At 31.0% G+C, this 26,118-nt stretch overlaps 1 protein-coding gene across 2 annotated transcripts; it reads left to right on the plus strand.

The window, feature by feature from the left end:
- On the plus strand, window positions 1-25,393 carry LOC132742028 (BAG family molecular chaperone regulator 1-like). Of its 2 annotated transcripts, XM_060730307.1 has the most exons (8): window positions 1-86; window positions 14,835-14,880; window positions 16,607-16,741; window positions 18,888-18,970; window positions 19,558-19,671; window positions 20,388-20,558; window positions 22,042-22,077; window positions 24,954-25,393. In XM_060730307.1, the coding sequence occupies exons 2-8, from the start codon at window positions 14,841-14,843 to the stop codon at window positions 24,993-24,995; spliced, it is 621 nt and encodes a 206-aa protein (XP_060586290.1). In that variant the 5' UTR covers window positions 1-86; window positions 14,835-14,840; the 3' UTR covers window positions 24,996-25,393. The 2 variants fall into 2 exon arrangements, with proteins under 2 accessions (XP_060586290.1, XP_060586291.1); XM_060730308.1 differs by lacking the exon at window positions 24,954-25,393 and having other exon boundaries at window positions 22,042-22,486.
- Window positions 25,394-26,118: the final 725 nt, after the last annotated feature.

Consider the following 26,118-nt stretch of genomic DNA (forward strand, 5'->3'; position numbering starts at 1 on the left):
GCGAATTTGGACTGCTTCTCAGACATTTCGTTTAACAGAGGTGACTCGCTTATAGATCTGTGACACAGACAAATCGTATCCAAGATCACAAAATGGGGTTAAAACTTTATATCAACTCACTCAGATATAAACGCTATCAACCTTCTCAGCATGACCAATTTAACTCCGCCTTACGTTTAACTCTTTACAGTTTTACTTTGAACAGAAACTCTAGATTAAATTACTCGGTAATAAAAGAAGTTATTCATTAATAAACCATTAATATAAAGCATTGAGTAATAGTTTACTGTACAAAATGATTCAACAGGATAGAAGCGATATTAAAAAAGTAAAACAGTGAAAAACAGAATCGCTGTATTTATATACATATAGATCGATTTTATTGGCACGAAACATTTTTTGTTTTTTGTTGTTGTTGTTGTTGTTTTTTGTTTGTTTTTGTTTGTTTTTTTTTTTGTTTTTTTATAGGGGGAGGGGGGGGTCAAATTTTGTAATTCTGTATTAACTAACCAGTGGAACTGAAAAAACCAAAGCACCATTTTTTTTAAAGCAATTGTATCAAATCGACTGAAAAGGTTGATGCCGATATTTCACCAAAAAATAAGAAAAAATATTAAATTTTCTACGCAATTTTTAGATTTTATATAGATCTGGGACTTGAAATATACATACATACATATTTTAAGTCCCAGTATCTATAGATCTATAGATTATTAATTGAGCTTGAACATTATTAAACTAATATGCGATTAATTAAACAGGCACCTAACTCAGAAAACTTTTATGCAGTAGATCTAGATATTAAAGTAAAAAATCGACTGAAAAGGTTGACGTGCAATTTCTCAGGATAACTTACAAAATGTAGAAAAAATTTCATATCTTTTTTAAACAGTCTAACGTGAGTGTTAATTGAACATATAAATGACTTACATTTAAAATGACTTAACACATACTTAAATTCTCTTCTTTAACTGTCGAAGTATTACGCTATTTACTAAATAATTCGGCTGAAAAGGTTGATGCAGATTCTCACAACAGGAATCATTGTGATTAATTCACAGTGAAGTTCGCCTTACCTGAGTATATATGAACAATGATCAGAATTAATCAGATTATTAAGTCCTTTTTCCATTAAATGTATGAATGAAGCAGCTAATTTCTGTACAAAATATATTATATTGTGACAAATCGGCTGAAAAGGTTGATGCCGAAATTCCACTAAAGAAAGAGCAGAAATGACTATATTTTAAATGATTATTAAACAGTATGTTTTGATTATTCAACTTAAACATTATTTAACTGTATCATACATTTGATAGGCCAATATTTTTAACACAATACCTTCTACTTTGCCTTGAGCGATATACTAAATAAATACTAAATAAATTCGGCTGAAAAGGTTGATACCGAAAATTCACTATAGAAAAATGAGAAATAATTAGATTTCAAACGATAATTAAAAATTATGTTTAGATTTTATTTTGAACATTGTTTAACTGTATATAAATTATACAGGCGAATATTTTAGCACATTCATTACAATTTCTCTACTTTGCCTGAAGCGATATGGTAAATAATTATAATTCGGCTGAAAAGGTTGATGCCGAAATATCACTATAGAAATAAAAGAAATGATTAGATTTCAAACAATTCTTAGAAATTATGCTTAGATTATTCAATTTCACCATTAATAAATTGTATTATGTCTCTGATTGGCAAATATTCTTAACAACTTACTTAACATTATTTGATGCATTAATAAATCATCTGAAAAGGTTGATGCAGTTTTCTAACCATTACTTGCGATGTTGTTCTATTATTGTTCGTCATCTGGTAAAGACAATCTAAAGTGACCTTTTTCACAACAGTTCAATTGACTTGAAACACATAATTACATTTTTTTTACTTTACCTGAAGCGATATGCTATATACTTATAATTCGGCTGAAAAGGTTGATGCAGATTTTCTCAACAAGAAAAGTGAGATGATGAACATATCTCAATTCATTCAACAGTTAGTCTTACCTGAAGTTAAGATTTTAACAAATTATAAAGCCCTTTTTCATTCAAGGTATGATTGAAGCAGCTAATTTCTGTAAAAATATATTATATTGTGACAAATCGGCTGAAAAGGTTGATGCCGAAATTCCACTAAAGAAAGAAAAGAAATGACTATATTTTAAATGATTATTAAACAGTATGTTTAGATTATTCAAATTAAACATTATTTAACTGTATCATAAATTTGATAGACAAATATTTTTAACACAATAATTACTATTTTTCTACTTTGCTTTGAGCGATATGGTAAATACTTATAATTCGGCTGAAAAGGTTGATGCTGAAATTCCACTAAAGAAAGAAAAGAAATGACTATATTTTAAATGATTATTAAACAGTATGTTTTGATTATTCAACTTAAACATTATTTAACTGTATCATACATTTGATAGGCCAATATTTTTAACACAATACTTTTCTACTTTGCCTTGAGCGATATACTAAATAAATACTAAATAAATTCGGCTGAAAAGGTTGATACCGAAAATTCACTATAGAAAAATGAGAAATAATTAGATTTCAAACGATTCTTAAAAATTATGTTTAGATTTATTTTGAAAATTGTTTAATTGTATATAAATTATATAGGCGAATATTTTAGCACATTCATTACTATTTCTCTACTTTGCCTGAAGCGATATGGTAAATACTTATAATTCGGCTGAAAAGGTTGATGCCGAAATATCACTATAGAAATAAAAGAAATGATTAGATTTCAAACAATTCTTAGAAATTATGCTTAGATTATTCAATTTCACCATTAATAAATAGTATTATGTCTCTGATTGGCAAATAATCTTAACACCTTACTTAACATTATTTGCTGCATTAATAAATCATCTGAAAAAGTTGATGCAGTTTTCTAACCATTACTTGCAATATTGTTCTATTATTTTTCGTCATCTTGTAAAGACAATCTAAAGTGACCTTTTTCACAACAGTTCAATTGACTTGAAACACATAATTACATTTTTTTTTACTTTACCTGAAACGATATGCTATATACTTATAATTCGGCTGAAAAGGTTGATGCAGATTTTCTCAACAAGAAAAGTGAGATGATGAACATATCTCAATTCATTCAACAGTTAGTCTTACCTGAAGTTAAGATTTTAACAAATTATAAAGCCCTTTTTCATTCAAGGTATGATTGAAGCAGCTAATTTCTGTAAAAATATATTATATTGTGACAAATCGGCTGAAAAGGTTGATGCCGAAATTCCACTAAAAAAAAAAGAAATGACTATATTTTAAATAGTTATTAAACAGTATGTTCAGATTTCAAATCAAACATTATTTTAACTGTATCATGAATTGATAAACAATATTTTAACACAATAATTACTAATTTTCTACTTTGCCTTGAGCGATATGGTAAATATTTATAATTCGGCTGAAAAGGTTGATGCTGAAATATCACTATAGAAAGAAAAGAAATGATTAGATTTCAACTAATTCTTAGCAATTATGCTTAGATTATTCAACTTCACCATAAATAAATTGTATTATATCTCTGATTTGCAAATATTCTTAACACCTTACTTAACATTATTTGATGCATTAATAAATCATCTGAAAAGGTTGATGCAGTTTTCTAACCATTACTTGCAATATTGTTCTATTATTTTTCGTCATCTGGTAAAGACAATCTAAAGTGACCTTTTTCACAACAGTTCAATTGACTTGAAACACATAATTACATTTTTTTTTTACTTTACCTGAAACGATATGCTATATACTTATAATTCGGCTGAAAAGGTTGATGCAGATTTTCTCAACAAGAAAAGTGAGATGATGAACATATCTCAATTCATTCAACAGTTAGTCTTACCTGAAGTTAAGATTTTAACAAATTATAAAGCCCTTTTTCATTCAAGGTATGATTGAAGCAGCTAATTTCTGTAAAAATATATTATATTGTGACAAATCGGCTGAAAAGGTTGATGCCGAAATTCCACTAAAGAAAGAAAAGAAATGACTATATTTTAAATGATTATTAAACAGTATGTTCAGATTATTCAAATCAAACATTATTTTAACTGTATCATGAATTTGATAGACAAATATTTTTAACACAATAATTACTAATTTTCTACTTTGCCTTGAGCGATATGGTAAATACTTATAATTCGGCTGAAAAGGTTGATGCTGAAATATCACTATAGAAAGAAAAGAAATGATTAGATTTCAACTAATTCTTAGCAATTATGCTTAGATTATTCAACTTCACCATTAATAAATTGTATTATATCTCTGATTTGCAAATATTCTTAACACCTTACTTAACATTATTTGATGCATTAATAAATCATCTGAAAAGGTTGATGCAGTTTTCTAACCATTACTTGCAATATTGTTCTATTATTTTTCGTCATCTGGTAAAGACAATCTAAAGTGACCTTTTTCACAACAGTTCAATTGACTTGAAACACATAATTACAATTTTTTTACTTTACCTGAAGCGATATGCTATATACTTATAATTCGGCTGAAAAGGTTGATGCAGATTTTCTCAACAAGAAAAGTGAGATGATGAACATATCTCAATTCATTCAACAGTTAGTCTTACCTGAAGTTAAGATTTTAACAAATTATAAAGCCCTTTTTCATTCAAGGTATGATTGAAGCAGCTAATTTCTGTAAAAAATATATTATATTGTGACAAATCGGCTGAAAAGGTTGATGCCGAAATTCCACTTAAGAAAGAAAAGAAATGACTATATTTGAAATGATTATTAAACAATATGTTTAGATTATTCAACTTAACCATTATATAACTGTATCATAAATTTGATTGGCATATTTTTAACACAATAATTACTATTTTTCTACTTTGCCTTGAGCGATATACTAAATAAATACTAAATAAATTCGGCTGAAAAGGTTGATGCCGAAATTTCACTATAGAAAGAAAAGAAATGATTAGATTTCAAACGATTCTTAAACATTATGTTTAATTTCTTTTAACATTGTTTAACTGTATATAATTTATATAGGCGAATATTTTAGCACATTCATTACAATTTCTCTACTTTGCCTGAAGCGATATGGTAAATATTTATAATTCGGCTGAAAAGGTTGATGCCGAAATATCACTAAAGAAATAAAAGAAATGATTAGATTTCAAACAAGTCTTAGAAATTATGCTTGGATTATTCAACTTCACCATTAATAAATTGTATTATTTAATGCATTTATAAATAATCTGCAAATGTTGAGGCCATTTTTCTAACCCATTCTTGTAATATTGTTCGTTTATTTTCCATCATCCGGTTTAAACAATCGAAAGTGGCATTTTTTCACAGTTCCGTTGAATTAAAACACATAATTACATTTTCTCTACTTTGCTTGAAGCGATATGCTAAATAATTATAATTCGGCTGAAAATGTTGATGCAGATTTTCATAATCATACATAGTGTGATAGTACATTGCAATACATTACAATACATTTTCAATACTAATTTTCAATGCATCAAAACAAACTTTAAAGACAATATCACGTTGCTTTAGTAATTATTCTAGAATGTAATTTCGAATTAACAAATATTGATATTAGAGTGTTGAGGATAAACTGTTTTAAACATAATTAAATATACATGTTTACATAGCAGACATATCATCAGGAAAAATCTACAAATAAAAATGTTGAATGGAATTTATATATTCTTTAATAAAGACATATATATTCATAAATCATATTTATCTGACAGAATTAACAATTATAGTATTTCTGTAATTTAATGACTCTTTTATATATTTTGCCAGATTAAATAATATATTCTTTTGATTGTTACATAGTAGTTCAATAAACTTTATCACGGAAGGTCTTTTATGGTAGTATTATTTAATATTTTTTTCTAAGAACATGGGCATATCAATATGAAATGGTATTCGTCCTCTATATCAACATTGTTACAGCAAATACTTATAATTCAGCTGAAAAGGTTGATGCCGAAAGTTCACTATAAAAATAAGAGAACTGATTAGATTTCAAACGCTTCTTAAACATTAGGTTTTGATTTATTTTGAACATTGTTAAACTGAATCATAACTTTGATAGGCAAGTATTTTAGCACAATAATTACTATTTTTCTAGTTTGCCTTGAGCGGTTTGCTAAATACTTAAAAATCGGCTGAAAAGGTTGATGCCGAAATTTCACTATAGAAATAAGAGAAATAATAAGATTTCTAACACTTCTTAAACATTACGTTAATATTAATCAACTTGAACATTATCTAACTGTATCATAACTTTGATAGGCAAATATTTTTAGCGCTATAATAACTATTTTTCTACTTTGCCTTGTGCGATATGGTAAAAACTATAATTCGGCTGAAAAGGTTGATGCAGATTTTCTTAACAGGAATCATTGTGATGATAAAAATGTGTTTATTCACAGTACAGTTAGCCTTACCTGAGTACATATGAACAATGCTCAGAATTGGTATAACAGATTGTAATTTGGCTGAAAATGTTGATGCCAAAATTTCACTCTAGAAAGAAGAGATATGATTAGATTTCAAACGGTTCTTAAAAATTAGGTTTTGATTATGCAACTTGAACATTATTTAACTGTTTCATAACTTTGATAGGTAAATATTTTAGCACTTAACTTAACATTATTTGATGCATTAATAAATCATCTGAAAGGTTGAGACAGTTTTTTTAACCAATTCTTGTAATATTGTTTGTTTATTTTCCACCATCCGGTTTAACCCTTTACCACATATATACGCGAAACAACGCACTTTCGACCCCCCCCCCCCTTTTTTAGGCCTCAAATAGTGAAAAAATGTCCTATTTGGGCCCCAAACATAAGGTTTCGTTTGAGAAATGTTGCTAAAAAAATTGAGCACTTTTTCGGGCCGCTCCCCATGCAAAAGATACATCAGGGGGTTGCCAGAAGGGGGATGTGCCCCCTTCTGTTAGGGGGGTTTGAATGGGGGCGGAGTCCCCCTCATCGCCAAGAAAATTTTGGACTTGTGAGAGGCTAAAAATGACCCCAGGTCGATCATAATGTAACGTTTAACCAACGCTGAAAAGCCTTTGACTCTATCTCAATCCCTTGAGAAGTTGCAGCACTTTGAAATAAAGTTTGATGGAAAAAATCGAGGCAAAATAGTGATTTTTGGCAATTTTGAGATGTCCCCTCGTTGCCATGGTAAGAGGAAATTTAAGACTGAGCATGTCGTTACAAAGGCAATGGTCCAGTCAACATTTGTGCCAAGTTTGATTAGTATTGAAGCATTTTTCATAGTTTCATAGCAGTTTGAACTTGTAACAGGAGGCTTTTCAGTGAAAACGGCCATTTTTCACAATATGCTCATGGGGGAAAGGGTTAACTAAAAAAAATATAAATGTTACAAAACAACAATTTTTCACCAAAATTAGGTGAAAGACCACATATTAACATGGAAAAACTAGTTTTTAGTTGATTTCAAAGTTTTTCATCATTTTTTGTTAACCCTTTACCACATATATACGCGAAACAACGCACTTTCGACCCCCCCCCTTTTTTAGGCCTCAAAAAGTGAAAAAATGTCCTATTTGGGCCCCAAACATAAGTTTTCGTTTGAGAAATGTTGCTAAAAAAATTGAGCACTTTTTCGGCGCCGCCCCCCATCCAAAAGATACATCAGGGGGTTGCCAGAAGGGGGATGTGCCCCCTTCTGTTAGGGGGGTTTGAATGGGGGCGGAGTCCCCCTCATCGCCAAGAAAATTTTGGACTTGTGAGAGGCTAAAAATGACCCCAGGTCGATCATAATGTAACGTTTAACCAACGCTGAAAAGCCTTTGACTCTATCTCAATCCCTTGAGAAGTTGCAGCACTTTGAAATAAAGTTTGATGGAAAAAATCGAGGCAAAATAGTGATTTTTAGCAATTTTGAGATGTCCCCTCGTTGCCATGGTAACAGGAAATTTAAGACTGAGCATGTCGTTACAAAGGCAATGGTCCAGTCAACATTTGTGCCAAGTTTTATTAGTATTGAAGCATTTTTCGTAGTTTCATAGCAGTTTGAACTTGTAACAGGAGGCTTTTCAGTGAAAACGGCCATTTTTCACAATATGCTCATGAGGGAAAGGGTTAACTAAAAAAATTATAAATGTTACAAAACAACAATTTTTCACCCAAATTAGGTGAAAGACCACATGTTAACATGGAAAAACTAGTTTTTAGGTGATTCCAAAGTTTTTCATCATTTTTTGTTAACCCTTTACCACATATATACGCGAAACAACGCACTTTCGACCCCCCCCCCCTTTTTTAGGCCTCAAATAGTGAAAAAATGTCCTATTTGGGCCCCAAACATAAAGTTTCGTTTGAGAAATGTTGCTAAAAAAATTGAGCACTTTTTCGGGCCGCCCCCCATGCAAAAGATACATCAGGGGGTTGCCAGAAGGGGGATGTGCCCCGCTTCTGTTAGGGGGGTTTGAAGGGGGGCGGAGTCCCCCTCATCGCCAAGAAAATTTTGCACTTGTGAGAGGCTAAAAATGACCCCAGGTCGATCATAATGTAACGCTTAACCAACGCTGAAAAACATTTGACTCTATCTCAATCCCTTGAGCAGTTGCAGCACTTTGAAATAAATTTTGATGGAAAAGATCGAGGCAAAATAGTGATTTTTGGCAATTTTGAGATGTCCCCTCGTTGCCATGGTAACAGGAAATTTAAGACTGAGCATGTCGTTACAAAGGCAACGGTCCAGTCAACATTTGTGCCAAGTTTGATTAGTATTGAAGCATTTTTCATAGTTTCATAGCAGTTTGAACTTGTAACAGGAGGCTTTTCAGTGAAAACGGCCATTTTTCACAATATGCTCATGGGGGAAAGGGTTAACTAAAAAAATTATAAATGTTACAAAACAACAATTTTTCACCCAAATTAGGTGAAAGACCACATGTTAACATGGAAAAACTAGTTTTTAGGTGATTCCAAAGTTTTTCATCATTTTTTGTTAACCCTTTACCACATATATACGCGAAACAACGCACTTTCGACCCCCCCCCCTTTTTTAGGCCTCAAATAGTGAAAAAATGTCCTATTTGGGCCCCAAACATAAGGTTTCGTTTGAGAAATGTTGCTAAAAAAATTGAGCACTTTTTCGGGCCGCTCCCCATGCAAAAGATACATCAGGGGGTTGCCAGAAGGGGGATGTGCCCCCTTCTGTTAGGGGGGTTTGAAGGGGGGCGGAGTACCCCTCATCGCCAAGAAAATTTTGCACTTGTGAGAGGCTAAAAATGACCCCAGGTCGATCATAATGTAACGCTTAACCAACGCTGAAAAACATTTGACTCTATCTCAATCCCTTGAGCAGTTGCAGCACTTTGAAATAAATTTTGATGGAAAAGATCGAGGCAAAATAGTGATTTTTGGCAATTTTGAGATGTCCCCTCGTTGCCATGGTAACAGGAAATTTAAGACTGAGCATGTCGTTACAAAGGCAACGGTCCAGTCAACATTTGTGCCAAGTTTGATTAGTATTGAAGCATTTTTCATAGTTTCATAGCAGTTTGAACTTGTAACAGGAGGCTTTTCAGTGAAAACGGCCATTTTTCACAATATGCTCATGGGGGAAAGGGTTAAACAATCGAAAGTGGCCCTTTTCACAGTTCCATTGACTTAAAGCACATAATTACAATTTCTTTAACTGAGTATATATGAACAATGCTCAGAATTTATTTAACAGATTATGAAGCCCTTTTCCATTAAATGTATGATTGAAGCAGCTAATGTATGTACAAAATATAATATAATTATAGTGACAAATCGGCTGAAAAGGTTGATGTTGAAATTTCACTATAGAACTAAGAGAAATGATAAGATTTCAAACAGTTGTCAAACATTATGTTAATATTATTCAACTCGAAAATTATTTAACTTATCATAACTTTGATTGGCAAATGCATTAAGCACTTAACATTATTTGATGCATAAATAAATCATCTGAAAAGGTTGATGCAGTTTTTCTTACCAATTATTGTGATATTTTTCGTTTATTTTCCATCATCCGGTTTAAACAATCTAAAGTGGCCCTTTTCACAGTTCCATTGACTTAAACACATAATTACAATATTTCTTCTTTGCATGAAGCGATATGCTAAATACTTATAATTCGGCTGAAAAGGTTGATGCAGGAGTCATTGTGACGATAAAAATGTGTCAATTCACAGAACAGTTAGCCTTACCTGAGTATATATGAACAATGCTCAGAATTTATTTAACAGATTATTAAGCCCTTTTCCGTTCAATGAATGATTGAAGCATAGAAGTTATCAAATTGTGACAAATCGGCTGAAAAGGTTGATGCCGAAATTTCGCTGTAGAAATAAAAGAAATGATTTGATTTCAAACGATTCTTAAACATTAGGTTTTGATTATTCAACTTCAACATTATTTAAATGTATTATAACTTTGATAGGCAAATACATTAAGCACTTATTATTATTTGATGCATAAATAAATCATTTGAAAATGTTGATGCAGTTTTTCTAACGATTTCTTGTAATATTGTTCGATTATTTTCCATCATCCAGTTAAAACAATCTAAAGTGGCATTTTTTCACAGTTCCATTGACTTTTAACACATAATTACAATTTCTCTACTTTGCATGAAGCGATATGCTACATAATTATAATTCGGCTGAAAAGGTTGATGCAGATTTTCTAACAGGAATCATTGTGACGATAAAAATGTGTCAATTCACAGTAAAGTTAGCCTTACCTGAGTATATATGAACAATGCTCAGAATTGATTTAACGGATTAAAAAGCCCTTTTCCATTAAATGTATGATTTCTGTACGAAATGTAATATAATTATTGTAACAAATCGGCTGAAAAGGTTGATGCCGAAATTTCGCTATAGAAGGAAGAGAAATGATTAGATTTCAAACAATTCTTAAACATTAGGTTTTGATTATTTAACTTGGACATTATTACATTATTTAACTGTATCATAACTTTGATACGCAAATATTTAAAGCTTATTCTACTATGCCTGAAGCGATAAGCTAAATACTTATAATTCCGCTGAAAAGGTTGATGCCGAAATTTCAATATAGAAAGAAGAGAAAAGATTAGATTTCAAACGATTCTTTAAAATTAGGTTGATATTATTCAACTTCAACATTATTGAAGTGTATCATAACTTTGATAGGCAAATATTTTTAGCACAATAATTACTATTTTTCTACTTTGCCTTGAGCGATGTGGTAAATACTTGTAATTTGGCTGAAAATGTTGATGCCAAAATTTCACTCTAGAAAGAAGAGAAATGATTAAATTTCAAACAATTCTTAAAAATTAGGTTTTGATTATTCAACATGAACATTATTTAACTGTATCATAACTTTGATTGGCAAATATTTTAGCGCTTAACTTAACATTATTTGATGCATTAATAAATCATCTGAAAAGGTTGATGCATATTTTCTTATCATTTCTTGCAATATTGTTGGAACGTTTAAAACAATCTAACCGGTGCATATTTTACACTTCAATTTGACCTAAAGACATAGTTACAAGTTCTCTTCCTTGCCTGAAACGATATACTAAATACTTACAATTTTTCTGAAAAGGTTGATGCAGATTTTCTTAACCAAAATCAGGAAAATAATTGGTCGGTATTTTGTAAAGTTAGTCTAACTTGTTTATATTGTTTAATGATTTTGGTAAGACACTAGAAACTGAACGGATTATATGTTATAAATTGCATTATATTCTGCACACGAATATTATTCATATAGAGAAAAAAATCATACTCTTCCTGAAAAAATGGATGTTTATTCTAAGAATATGTTAAAATGCAAATTTATTTAATTTCTATAAGAAACGGGTATTGGTTATCACACAACAGAAGTATATCATACGAAGGAATACTTAACGCACGATTTTAACATATGGTTATCGGAACAAATCATCAGAATTGCACTAACTCATTTCAGTCTTTTTGACCAAACTTTTCATTTGAAAAGCACGTGCACTAACCGGGAAGAAAGATAATGGGTCTTAAGTCGTAAAAATTGTTATAACTTCACGAAAAGATTATCTTAAACAACACTTCTTTTAAGATAGTCTGTTAAAAGCTTGAATTTATAGATGACAAGCAAATTTCTTACAGAACTTATGAATTAATCTAAGAAAATGTATTTATACTTTTGCAAATCAAATACATGTAGAAAGAGATAACATTTTTATGAATCTTTGAAAAAAGTTTACTAATTATACATGATTATAATGACTTTTCTACTGCAAATCGCTACTTTGCATAAAAATTAAATATTTGTTTGGGTGCATAAAAAGTGTATATAGCAATTATGCGCTGTCTAGTACATTTGTATATCTATAAGTAAGAAAAAAGCTATAAGTAAGTAAGTAAAGTAAGTAAATTATTTATTATTGTGACATGTGCATAGTCAAATACAAATAACAATCGTATATGTGTACAATTATAGCACCCGGCCCAATGGGCCTATAAGTCACCAATGTAATGATTTCATAATGCATCACATAAAACATAGAATGTATAAATCATGGTATAAACAAATATAAAGTGTAACCTGATTCTGGTTAATGCTTACAAACAATATTTCAAGGGCTTCAAAACGTTTAACGTTCTATATGGAACTTTTTATTATTATCATTGTCATTATTTTTGGATATCACAGTTTTTTTTGTTTTGTTTATGAATAAATTCGGTTTCGCCTACACATAAAGGCAGCAACAATATATTTAGACATTTTACGAGGATATTTTGTCATTAAGTGTTCGAGTTTGTGTTCGGTCACTAGGTTTACAAATGAAATGTCTGTTAATAAGTTGTCAAAATACAGTATTTCTAACATTTGAATATAAACTGCATTCTAGTAAGAAATGTGTCTCTGTTTCTATGGCTCCGGAATTACACAGTGTACAGTGTCTATCTTCTACAGATTCGCCGACATATCGACCTGTCTCTATCCGTAAAGGTAAAATGCCAGTCCTGAATTGAGCTAATAATGACCTTTCATTTTTCTTTAAGTTTAATAATAAATATTCCTCAGTTTTAAATTCCCTTTTGAACAGTCTGTATGTTCTTAATTTTTTGGTAAGTTTTGAATGTCTCGAGCCCATATGTTTGAATAATAACTATTAATGAGAGTTTTTGCTTGAGAGAGATTGACCGGGAATAAATGGTCAAAGTTATCATTCAATCCCAGTGTGTACATAACTGTTTTTTTAAAATCACTGCACCAATTATTTGAGCACTGTCTATAGTCTGTTTCAAACAATTTGTATGTCAGTCTGTTAGTATCCATACACACTAATCGATTCCAGAGGCGTAACATAGAGGTCCATCTACGGTAACGGCTGGGTAACCAGCCTGTGTCTCCAAGCATGGCAAGTACGGGTGTGAATCTATGAACGCCCATGAAATATCTCATTGCGCGATTTTGGATAGTATCTATCTGTTGGAAATGTTTATTCCCCCAAACAGACGCACAGTAGTCAAGTATTGGTATAACACATGAGTTGTAAAGTTTTTCAAAAGATTTAAATCCGAACTCTTTGTAGTTGTGTATTTTGTTTATAATAATATATTTAAAGTCATGTTCGCACGTACATACCTTCCTCATCATCTGCCATTCTTCTTTTCAAGTAAATAACTCGTCACGAAGAGGTTTCGAAGAACAATATATTTTTATGTATTTTTTTTTTTGTTCATTAAAACATGTACTTTCAGTGTCGGATTCAGGCCCGGGCTTCAGGGCTGCAGCCCCGCCCCCAACTCGGCCCAAAGATACGTTTACCAGCTGGGCTGGAAAATATTTTTGTCAGTTTCAAACTTTATTGGCTGTAGTGTACTCCCTTATCAAAACATTAATTGCTGTCATCCAGTTGTTAATCTCCTGCCCGGGGGCTTGGCAGAGATCATTCTCTATCAACATGCTTGAATGACTTCAATGTTTAAACTGCATAATTGTGCATTATTGGTTTATTACTTTCCCAAGGTCTAATGAAATTAATAGTCACAGATAGTGAAACTAATACCAGGGTAATTCTATTTGAAATAGCTTGCAAACACTAGCCTGTAAAACCATCCAAAAGGTACCATAAACAGCACTAGAAAGTCAAGGAAATAACACCATTTTCAACCTCATATTTCAAAATTTTCTCAGTCTGTGGGAGGGACACCCCTCCCCTCCCTGGCCCACCCCAATTACATATATTTTTCTTAATTCCATATCATCTAAAATATTAGCATACACATATATAAAGCGAAAGTGCATTGCCACTCATCAGATGAGCTATAAAACACATCTATTACATTTTTTTGGTCACATGCACAATTTTCGCCTGTTGCTTTAGTTTTGTCAAAATCTTCCACCCATATGTCAGCCCCCCAGGAAACCATACTGTATCCGCCCCTGACTTTTTGCGAAGTTAATCAATATTTTTAAGTAACGTTATACGCAAACTAGACTATTATCAAAGTCATTTTAATTACAGATTTGTTAATAACAACTAAAATATTTCTATTATGAAAAATGAAAGCAAATTATTCATTTCATTATTTAATCTAAATTTCAATAAATCATGTATTTTATGTATTTTATAATAAACGCTACATTAAATGATTTTTCACTAAGGTTTAATACTTCCGCTCTTTAGGAAATAGTTAGAAGAGGCAGGAAGTGATACTATGTCACGTGACTTGGGCGGAGTCAACAGGAAAAGCGCTGAGTGTGTTGATAGGGAATAATACTGAGTGTGTTGATACAAAGCGACAACCCACAAAATGGCCACAGGGCAGTCTTTGACACTGCAAGTTATTCACGGTAGTTAACAAATTTGAAGAGTCTAAAATATTCATTTACCGGCTCAAATGAAATATTTATACTACAGATTTGTTTACTTTCATAAAAATTACTTGACATTGAATATTTTCAGAAAAATTAAGTTTTTGAGATTTGACATCTGAATTCTTTCAATACAAAATAAAGATTTTAATTAACTATTAAATGTAGCTATCAGCTATAGCATAAGCCATATGTATTGTTATTGTGGTGGCGTGATAGCTCAGTTGGTTCCACTGACTGTCACACCTGAGGTCCCGGGTTCCTGTCACTCCTGAGGTCCCTGGTTCGATCCTGTGTAACACCCTTGGATTGGAATTTTTTGGAGACACTTTCAGTGTTTCCCATCTACATAGAGGTGTACTGTTCTGGGATTCCCTTGTATCTTATAGCCGTCTCTTAAGTCTAGAGTCATGTCTACATCCCCGGTGAGGGGTTTGACAATAATAGAAGATACAACATGTAGATGGACGGATGAATATATGTAACACACACATTCAATTTTATTGCCTGTCTTATTATCATCATCTATTCATGACTTACCATCATTTGTGACCTAAATTAATGTCTGGTCACTATAAACGCTTTTATATCATTAGTTCTGGCTTCCATAACTTTATATGTCGCTTTTGTTTTGACGTTGTGCGACAATAAAGGTATGGGTCAACCCTATTTGTAAAGGCTACCAAAATTTTGGCAGTTCGTGTGCAGTACATAAAAACCTATTAAAATCACCCTTATTAATCAAATTTGGGTCAAATAAAAATACCATTTGATAAACAAATCAATTTTGAATCAATTCATGTTTTGTTTTTAAATGAAACTTCAATGACATTGTGAACCTAACTATTTGTTAGGGAAATATGTAGAGAATGTTTACCAATATGGAGTCTGCTTTCAAAACAAATGAAATCTCGTGGGACTTCAAGTTTTGGGAATTATAGCATCTATTTTTAGTAACGGACCATACACTATTTTAGTAAGTGTACGATTTTAAATAAAAACAAGCAAATAAATTATGAATCATCACTCAAAATAATATAAATCGAACATGTTTTTGGTACAATGTCTGTTATTGAATAAATACACCGTTATTCATAATTTCAAAGCCATGTTTTCAATTAAAAATAGCTTTTGGGTCATGGGTCACCAGATGTCATGCAAAGGTATGCGAACCTACTTTCTCGCTAGTCACATGATTATTAGGGCAGCAATTGCGGCGAATTTTATGAAATCTGAACCCACTGATAAACTTTGAGGCATTATTTCATCAAACGTTCTTTGTTCAAAAATATAGACTGAAGTGTCCCAAATATATCAAACTACCTGTATTAAAATAGATTTTGTCCTGATCACACAAATTTATTGAATTACAGCATGACATAAATATGTCACGTTTCTGGTTGACTTTTGATACGGGATTGGCTTCAGGGAACAGGTCTAGCAGTACTATTAAACCTGTTTGCTGAAGTATCTTTAGCTAGTATATCATAAACCATCCAAAAACTACACAAGTTTTAGATGACACAAATCAGCAATATTTTTCCTAATGAAATGTATAGTGAAAGAGTCTTTGAACACTTGGCATTCATCTTATTAAACTTTAGTATTTAATGAAAGCAAACTTTATTTACTGAATATAATTGCAAATAGATCGGAAAAAAAATCACAAATTGAAAGAGTATGTTTTACTTGTTTTAAATTTCAGGCCCTCAGAAGTATGATGTGAAATTAGGATTGGCAGAAAATGAGGCTGGGGATGCTTTGTGTGTCAAACATTTGACTGATGCTGTTTACAAGTTAACTGAAATCCCAGCTGAAGCCCAGAAGCTTATTTATAAAGGTAAACTTTAAAACGTTTGCCACTTTTTTATGTTAGATCACCTATACAGTGAGCAAATTTGACCACTCCTTCAGTTGTAGGTCAGGGATTTTTTTTTGGCTTATTTTATAGCCGATATTCAGTCATATTCCCAATTAAAAATAGTATGTTATTTTCCCAATCCACAGGAAAAAATTCGCAATTGAAAGTTACAAAATAAAATTATTGAACAACAAATTCTAATATTTTTGAAAATAAGGCCCTCTTCACTGTTATAGTGCTTAGATTTTTGAAGGTGCCATCCTAGACATTGATTCTTTGCATTCATTTAAACTTTGCAAAATTTAATTCATGCATTTTTTCCCAATTTTTAACAAAACATCGCTGAAGTTTCCAATTCCATGGGTATTGGTCATGTTCCCAAAATCCTGGAAAAAAAAACCTGTAGGTTGTACATGTATGTCATAAAGCCTTTAACATTTTCCTTAAATGTCATCTCTGATACCACCAAGTGAATGTTGATGAAACTTGGCAGGAATGATACTTGCATGAAGCTCTATCAAAGGTGTTAAAAAGTTCCATTCTGTCTATGCAGATGTCTTTATACAAATTTAAATGGCCTCAGGCCTTTTCTGAATTTAAAGCAGTGCAAGAAATGCCACTGAAATAGGGCATATAAAGAATATTAAGATAGATCAACCTCTACATCAATACACCAGTGTTTCATTTTTCAGACATTTTTCCCCAGTGCCTTTTTAAAAGTCTATATGACATACATTTTTAACATTGCTTCTACAAGGCTTTCTTTCTTTTCAGAGATTTTCAGGCATTAACTATATTAAACCTAAATGATTTTTGCAGAAGAAAACACACATTAATGTATTTTGAAAGTTAGGTTTTCTCTTTTTTTACCTGTGTATATTTAAAACCAAGTTATCTTTTTGTACTGCAATGTTGTTAATTGAATAGAGCACTACAAAAAAAGCAACATGTGGAGAATTAATCATGTGACATTTTTTTGACCTGAGGACAGGAAGTTTACTCGGCCTAATTACATTTTAGTTAACCAGGTGTAATAAATCTAAAGCACATTTTCATTAAAGTGAATAAATAAAGTAATATTGTATGAATAACTGTTATGTTACCTAGTAAGTAATATTTCCAATTTTGGATATAATTATAAGTATTTAATTGGATTGATGTACATTTATATAATATCACTTATTTTATTTTCAATAAAGGACATTTCATTGAAAAGCTATAGTGCATTATTAAGATGTTTATTTGCATACAATATTATGTGAATCTAATTTTTGTTGCCTCTTAAAACATAAAGTGGAAAGGATGTAATGATCTAGGTTTTTGCTTTATTTGTTGACTCATTTTGTTATGTTAGTTTATTTGGTGCATTTTACAGTAATTTCAAGTGCATTCTAGATATAAATATTACATAGCAGTGATAAATTGACTTATTCAAGATTGGCATATTGTAACTTTAAATTAATCCATTTTCAAATATGTTTGACTTTGAACCTTCAGTCATTTTGGCAATGTCATAAACAACATCTTTAGTCCTCAGTCCTTGAAAATTCTGCAAGGAAGACATACCATAGACAGAATCCCTATTGCTAAATATCTTCATTCTAATTGTTCCATTTGAACATTTAAAAAGAAACCTTTATTTAATTATTAAATATTACAGTATAGAACTATTCACTGCTAAGGTACAATATAGAACTTTTCACTACTAAGGCAGAAGATTTTGAAGTGGTCAGGTAACTCAGTCAGTAGAGCTTCAGAATACTATTGCAAGACCCTACTCCCCCTTCCCAAATTCCAAGTCATGGGCAGTCAGGCTGCACAATTTTCCTACCCTGCAACATAAAATAGCACCATATATTTTTTTATTTCAGAGGACCTATTTTAGTTTAAACTAATTTATTTTAATTTGAAACACACTTAAATCCATTCCTGGAACCAATCAGTACTAAGCCTGAATGTAAAGTTTCTTGCTCACACAAAGAACAGCTTAGAAGTAAGAACCCTTAGACTCCTTAGATTATTAGTCTTGATGCTTTTAACCACTTGGCCACACTGCCACTGTCAAGACCTGCTTTATAAGCAGGTTTAAATGTATTTTATGATAAAACTAGAAATGCTGTTGCAGGGAAATCCTTGAAAGACCTAGGTGAGGAGCTTACCAGTCTTGGCTTAAAATCTGGAGCAAAGGTGATGCTGATTGGTAAAAAGGTAAGGAGTCAAGGTGAACAATGATGCCGGTTTGTACTTTATAAGTCCTAAACCAGGACAGGACTTCCATTAAGCATAAACAATATACTAGTACATGTACAGTAATAGTTCAGTTTAATCAATTTTGAAGAGAGATATGAGATTATTTACAATCAGTTAACTAAATTGTTTGACATCGTTTCTATTGACGTCATGTGACGCTGAGATAATTCCCAGTTTATTGTTTGATATAATTATATTTTTGTACCCAGAAGAAGTCTGTTCAGGGGAAACGTTGGTGTACTAAATGGAATTTTAAGAATTCACCTAGTATTATCAGCACTAACATTTCATAGAATGCAGTTAAAAGAGCAAAATCATTCACTATTTAGCATTTTTTTTTACCAGACTGTGCCTCAGGTTGTTCAATTTTGATGTATTATTATCATCATTAAATCCCTACCATTAACAGTGGACTGATCTTAAAATTCTTAACAGGAGGAGTCTGTTACATAAATGAGAGTTAAGTAACTGCATGACATGAAATGGTCACTATTAATGTACAGAATTTTCCGGAAATCAGCTTTGTTATGTTTTATTGTTTATAGCCAGTACCACAAGATGATGAAGATACTCGTGCAATGAATGAAGTTGAGGCAAACCTTGAGAAACAGGACAAGAAACTCAGTGATATTACATATGAACTTGATGGTGTACATAGAGTATGTACATTTTGCTATAAGTTAGTTTGAAATTATGTTGATTTACAATTAAAATGCATAGATTCTTAACCTGTCTAATTCTAATTATCAGGTTAGTGGATTACAATAAGTACTTCACCACAAATAGAACGCATGTTTGTGGTTAAATCTATTATTATTCAAATAAAAAGTCAAAGTACCAGTAGGGTTGTATCAATTAATGCATTTATTGCTCTATCTTAGCTAGTTCTTTCATTTATATACTGAATTTGAAATTGTTTATTAGAAAATGTTTAGTTTATTATTTCTAATGATTGCTCTATCTGTATGAAATGAATTCAGTATCAGTGTAATAAAAACTTGAGATGAATAAAAAAAAGGCTGCTCAATCTATTCAACCATTCCGTACTTTTGAATACATGACTTTTTTCAGTAAATATGGGAAAAAACATAATACATGTAATACTACAATCATTTTAGACAGGTGCAAGATAGCTTCCATTCTTTCAAAATAAAAAAGTCATTGTTACAAGTAGGAGATATGTGTTCCTTAGTGTTTTACTGTTACCTTAATGGGAACATAAATGTTTGTTTGTGAAAAGTTATGATTGCAGTTATATCTGAAACAAAAAGTCATGAGACAGTCTTTTAACATTGTTTTGATTGCTTGCTTGGTTGTTTGAACCCTAGTAAAAGTTCATATAAGTACTAATTTGATTTAATTTGATTTTCTACAGGGATATTTGAACAAAGATCAGCAGTCTGAATCTGTGAAACACTTGGAGAAACGTTTAGCTGTTGTAGCCGAGACTTTAATGAGATTATTAGAGAAACTAGATGCTCTTCGCTTTGAGGAGTCTAATAAAGGTGGCAGGGGCAAACGCAAGTCTCTTGTTACAAAAATACAGGTATATTTCCTTTACTCTTTATTCTATAAAATTTCTGAACCTTCTTTGAAGTTGGAGCCGCCCATTGATAGTGTGATGGATTTGTCCTGCTTTGAATATGACAGTCCAGTAAAATTGAAATGGATTTTAATAACAAAATACAAAAAAAAAGCTGTCAGCACCATAGAGCCTGGTCATTTTTCACAAATGTTCGAACCTAACTTGGCTCTGTACTGGTTTACATCTGACTGCCCTGGCTCTAAATTGTTAGTGCAGTAATGGGTTAATTCCTTATATATTAGGAGTTAGCCCATTACTGCACTAAGGTAACTGGTGGGATAGATCTTTCTTTCAGCAAAGTATGCTAAAAGATTTGTATATAGCAATCACTGCAGTTCTTTATTTAAGTTTATAACTTTTTAAGTTTACAACTTACTGAAAGATTTTTTTTGGTGGTATATTTAAAAGGATTATCTTTCTTGATCTGATTGAAGTGTATGCATAAAGAGAATTTAACATTTAATCAACAGTAGATAAGGCAAGCAATTGGAGAATATTTGTTTGGACACATAATTCATTTTCATTGGTCAGATTAATACTTTGCAGGTATAATTAAAAAAAAGAATATCAGTTAAATGGCTGTGTAAACAGCAAAACCAATGCTCTTATTTTAGATGATGTAATGGCATTTCATTAGCTTGACTATTTGAAGAATATTGAGAGCTATTGTACTCGTCACATTTTGGTCAAGTTTTTGTGTGCAAGCTAGTATTTCCAAAACTGCTAATGGGAATAGGTTAAAACTTCTCACTTTTTTTGAGAGCATAACAGGAGGTCACTATAGAAGGCCCATATTTCTTACATGGATTTTGACAGAATTTTGGCCCTTTTTGAACTTTTGGAAAATTCCACATTATGCAAGCTTTTGTTTTACTATCAAGCACTTAGTATAGTTGAGCAGCCTGCCTTACAGACAGGTCTTGTTCCCAAAATAATGAGTCAAAATAATCCTGCCTGTTTCGCAGCCACATGAATTAAACTGTGTTGGTGCACCATAAAACCAAACAAACAAAAAACAGACGAGCGAACAATTCCTAAAATACCAGATCAAAGTGTTACTTCTTTTCATAAAGCAAATGGGAAGAATTTGCAATATCTGGTAGATTTTTCAAAATACTTGGTTAAAATTTCATCAAGTTAACATTTTGTTGCTCAGTTTTCTTTTAGTAATATCAGATAACAGACTAGATTGCTGCATTTTCTATTGACAAACTAAATCTTATGAACAGATACAAGTCTAAAGGCAAACTTTTGTGTAACTGCCATACAGTTGTGTACCAGGGTACTCACAATTTTATGATAAAGACATTTAGCTTTTAGAGCAAGCCTTAGATATTTTGGAAAATAATTTTGGCAGTATATATGAATATTTTCTTATTTATTTGCTTTAACTTAATAATGATGTTGTACATAATTTTATGTCATAATTGTGTTATATTTACAGGTGCTTCTAACAAGAATTGATGGATTAAACCGAGGAGTAAGTGATATGATAGCACGCTGGGATGCTATGTAGCTAGATTACCTCCCTTTTGTAACAGCTCACCATTTGTTTTACCTTAAAAAAAAATATAGTATTGGATGCTTTAACCAAACTTTGCACTTCACATTTTGTATACAACAGTGACTTTTTTCACCAAAAACACCATGTAAACTTTGAATATGAGAAAACTTACCAAATTTACTTATGAAAGCAAATTTTTGTTTGAATTTTATCTCTGTATATCCTAATATTTTTTGTCTCTTTCTTTTTAAACCTCTCTCTAACCATGAAAACTTTACTGTGACAGCTGATGCGATAGTGTAGTGTAGTTTTTATATATCTATTTTATATACTTTTATGTTGGGTTTGCTTTTATTATGTTTTGAGAATAAAGTTATTTTTGCTATTTTTATGTTCTTGTTTATATGTATGTTTACTTCCATTATCATGTTGCAAGTATATAGAATTCTTGAATATGCTAGAAATAAGATATAGATGTTTTGTATTATAACTGTAATTAAGTCTCGAAATTAGTGAAAACTATGAAAGATTCACTGCCAAAAATATGTGTGTTGAAAAAGTATTATTATTTTATGTAAAATGTACACTTCTTTCTTTGATTTAACATTTGTATGTCAAAGCAATCAGTAAGGTGCAGAGTTGTTAATTAACGAAGAAATAATGGTTTTAAGCCCGGTTGGTAGCCAGTTATGTGACAGTTATACAAAGACAATAAGTCTGTTATAGAAATGAACCAGAAAACGATTTATTCAATACAATGCTTGTTTCACAAGCAAATTTTGAAGAAAAAAAAACTACAACAAAAACCAAGAAACATGATAATGATGGGCAATAAAAAATAGAGCACCTATGATTTTCACTAAATATGTAGTTTATTGTACTGTAATTTACTGACTCCTAGATTTAATTTTCACAATCACTGTTTTGATTATAATGCACATGTAACCGTAGCGCACTTAACCTTAGTTTATATACATGTACCCGATATTGTATACCTGAAAACATTTTGACATATATTTTGTTATAGAAATTTCTAAATTTGAATGATAAGTTTTGTATGACTCATTAGCCCTTAAATTTTGGACAACACAATAATTTTTGCCAGATGTAAATTTACAAATTTAACACTATGTGTATTTTAAGCAGTTATGTGCAAATCACCAAATCTCTATACAATGTATATTGTAAGCCAACAAATTTTCTTTGTTCCTGTATTTGCATACATGTATTTTGTATCCTGGATGCATGCTGCCTATATATAAGCTAGTTAAAGTCTTCACTTGGGGAGAATTGTTTTATCCAATGGCTGTTGTCTTCAGGTTTCAGTATTGTATGTATGTCCGTCCGTCTTTTAATTTGACAAACATGTTTTACAAAGTGTTTGGTAGGTGAGTATTTTGTTTGTACCTATAATATCTTTTTTATCCTATTGTTTATTTACTCTTTCTTATTCTTGTTTAAGTAAATATTATATATTTTTTTATAAACATTATTATCTTTTCATTAAAGTTTACCGTAGATTTTTATCCGTTCAATTTTCATGGTAATTTTTGTTTTTTAATATTTTTCTTTTTCTGTATCTAAAAAACTAATACTTATTAGTGTTGTTAACATTATACTCTTATTGAGATAGGGCTAGATTCTTTGAAGACAAATGTAGGGACTGCAAGAACCTTGATTTAGTAAATGGCAAAAAATCTAGGGTAAATGCTATGAGAAAAGGTTCCCTCCTTTTAGCCTTTAAAATTTGTTAATGCTCTGTAATACTTTAACCAGGCCTCAAGGTTATATAACTTTTTTTCTGAGTTTTGTCTCAAATCTCAAGATTTTTATTGATCAGTGTACATTCTGAGGTAGTTTCATACCAAACAATTGCCCGAAGTCTGAGTTTGAACTTTGAGAATTTCGTTTTAACTTTGAACTCTGATATATTGACAAAAATTCGTAAATAATTTCAGCATTTTATCAAAATACATGTCTATGGAAGTTTGTTTATAAATCATATCAAAGAAAGTACTTTAATTTAATATTTTACAATTGAAAAGGCAATATAATTATACACATAATGGTTAATAACCTTTCTTTATATGGTGATCAACATGACCTTATAAAGTTAGTATAATGATGGTTACTTGTACAATAATCCTTACACTGCTGACAGCTACTGAATTGGCACATAGTTAGCTTGACTATTTGAAGAATAGGGAAATCTGTTGTACTTAGCCATGCGTCATCCTCATACTTTGGTTAAACTTTTGCAGTACACATTTTGAACATTTCCCTAAAAACCAATAAATGGTCTTGTTCACATTGAAAAAAGTCCATTTTAGATCTTTAGTTTGGCAAAGGATTTTAACAATAGTACATGAATTTATTTTAAATAGTTACCACTTTGAATAAATTTTGTAAGTTCTTTCTCTAGGTGATAATTACTTGCCTATGTCACCAATATAGACTGTACATCCAGTCTGACCAGGCTCTATACTGTTGGTAGCTTAATTTTATTGTTTGATATATTTATTGCAATATTGTACATTCACCATGGTTAGTTTCAACTTGAAACTGGGGCAAGTCAGCTGCATAAATTTAAAGTGTAAAGATAAACTTTTTCTTACAGTAACTGCATGCTATTTACAAAGTTCACGTATTTAAGAATATGATTATTTAGAGTGAATTCACAACTACTTACATAATTATGTTAATAATTATTTGTAAAGATAAACTTTTTCTTACAGTAACTGCATGCTATTTACAAAGTTCACATATTTAAGAATATGATTATTTAGAGTGAATTTACAACTACTTACATAATTATATTTATAATTATTTACTTTTATACATTGTACTTTCAGCTCAAGGATGACGACTCAAAACCATCTATGAACGATAGATAGCATAAACAGACATGGTGTATACAACTTTAGAGACGTGGCTCCGAGCGTATAATAACCAGTTACGACCCTGTCAGAACTGTCTCTTTTGGTCAAGGCAGTCAGTAAGCATGCCAGGGTGCTAACATTTGAAGGCGATTCACTACAAGCAAGAAAAATAAAAGATTTTTTTTTCAGTGACAAAGCATTGCTTTTTTTCTTTTTTTTAAAAACTTTATTAACACCTTTTTAATAATATACCGAAAGATTTTTTGGGAATCAGTGTGGGGGAGGAACTTTGAAAGGTATAAAGTTTTGGAGGACTTGGTATTTTAACTAAGAGATGGATACAAATGTAGTGTATGTTGTTTATTATCTTGTGCTATTGTTAAATGAAAACTGAAATAAAAAGTAAAGTCTTATCACTGAGTTTTTTTCATGTTTTTATTTATGAACAACATTTATATACTCTGCAACAATAACAACATATAAAATAATTATGATTTATATAGTATAAATAGACTTAAAAAGACAACCTAGTACTATACTTACAATTTTTAATCACATGACATATTTGTGAATCAAACATTTCTTTGAAAAATTTGATAGTTTTGTTTCCTTTTATAATATGTTTAAAATTTAACGAAGTAAACAATACTATTTATATTTTAAGGCCCAGTGACATTCTACTGTTAACAGATGTTAGAATTCAACATGTCCAGCCACTTCAGGTGTAACTGATATTAAACAAAATAACAGCATAACATTTCCTACATGAAATCTTATAGATTTGACTAGATCAAAATAATCCGTATACATGTAACAAATAAATAACAACAAAGTTCCCTTAATAATAATACAGTCAAACATGTGTTTAAGACCACATCTGAATAAATATAACCCTGTAAATTTCTTTATTATAATGGATTAAAGTAACCTCTATATAAAGACCACTTGTGTATAAAGACCATACTTTGTCTCTCCCTTCGATGGCCTTTGTTTAAAGGGAGACACAGGCAAAATGTTCAATTCTTCGTTTTGAGTTTTTCATTCATCTTTCTGTAAATGTCCTCAAAATAAATAAACTAGGCAGTCTTAGGAACAAAACTTTTCTCCTTATAAAGAATAAAATGCTGGTTTCCTAACT

The sequence above is a fragment of the Ruditapes philippinarum genome, unplaced genomic scaffold, assembly GCF_026571515.1.
Source record: "Ruditapes philippinarum isolate M1 unplaced genomic scaffold, ASM2657151v2 ctg242_1_1_1_1, whole genome shotgun sequence".
NCBI lineage: Eukaryota > Metazoa > Mollusca > Bivalvia > Venerida > Veneridae > Ruditapes > Ruditapes philippinarum.

Excerpts from the sequence above, each read along its gene's own strand:
- LOC132742028 (XM_060730307.1), top strand. The coding sequence starts at position 14,841 with ATGGCCACAGGGCAGTCTTTGACACTGCAAGTTATTCACG. Across the intron at positions 18,971-19,557 it reads TGATGCTGATTGGTAAAAAG|CCAGTACCACAAGATGATGA; the intron begins GTAAGGAGTCAA and ends TATTGTTTATAG. Across the intron at positions 19,672-20,387 it reads AACTTGATGGTGTACATAGA|GGATATTTGAACAAAGATCA; the intron begins GTATGTACATTT and ends GATTTTCTACAG.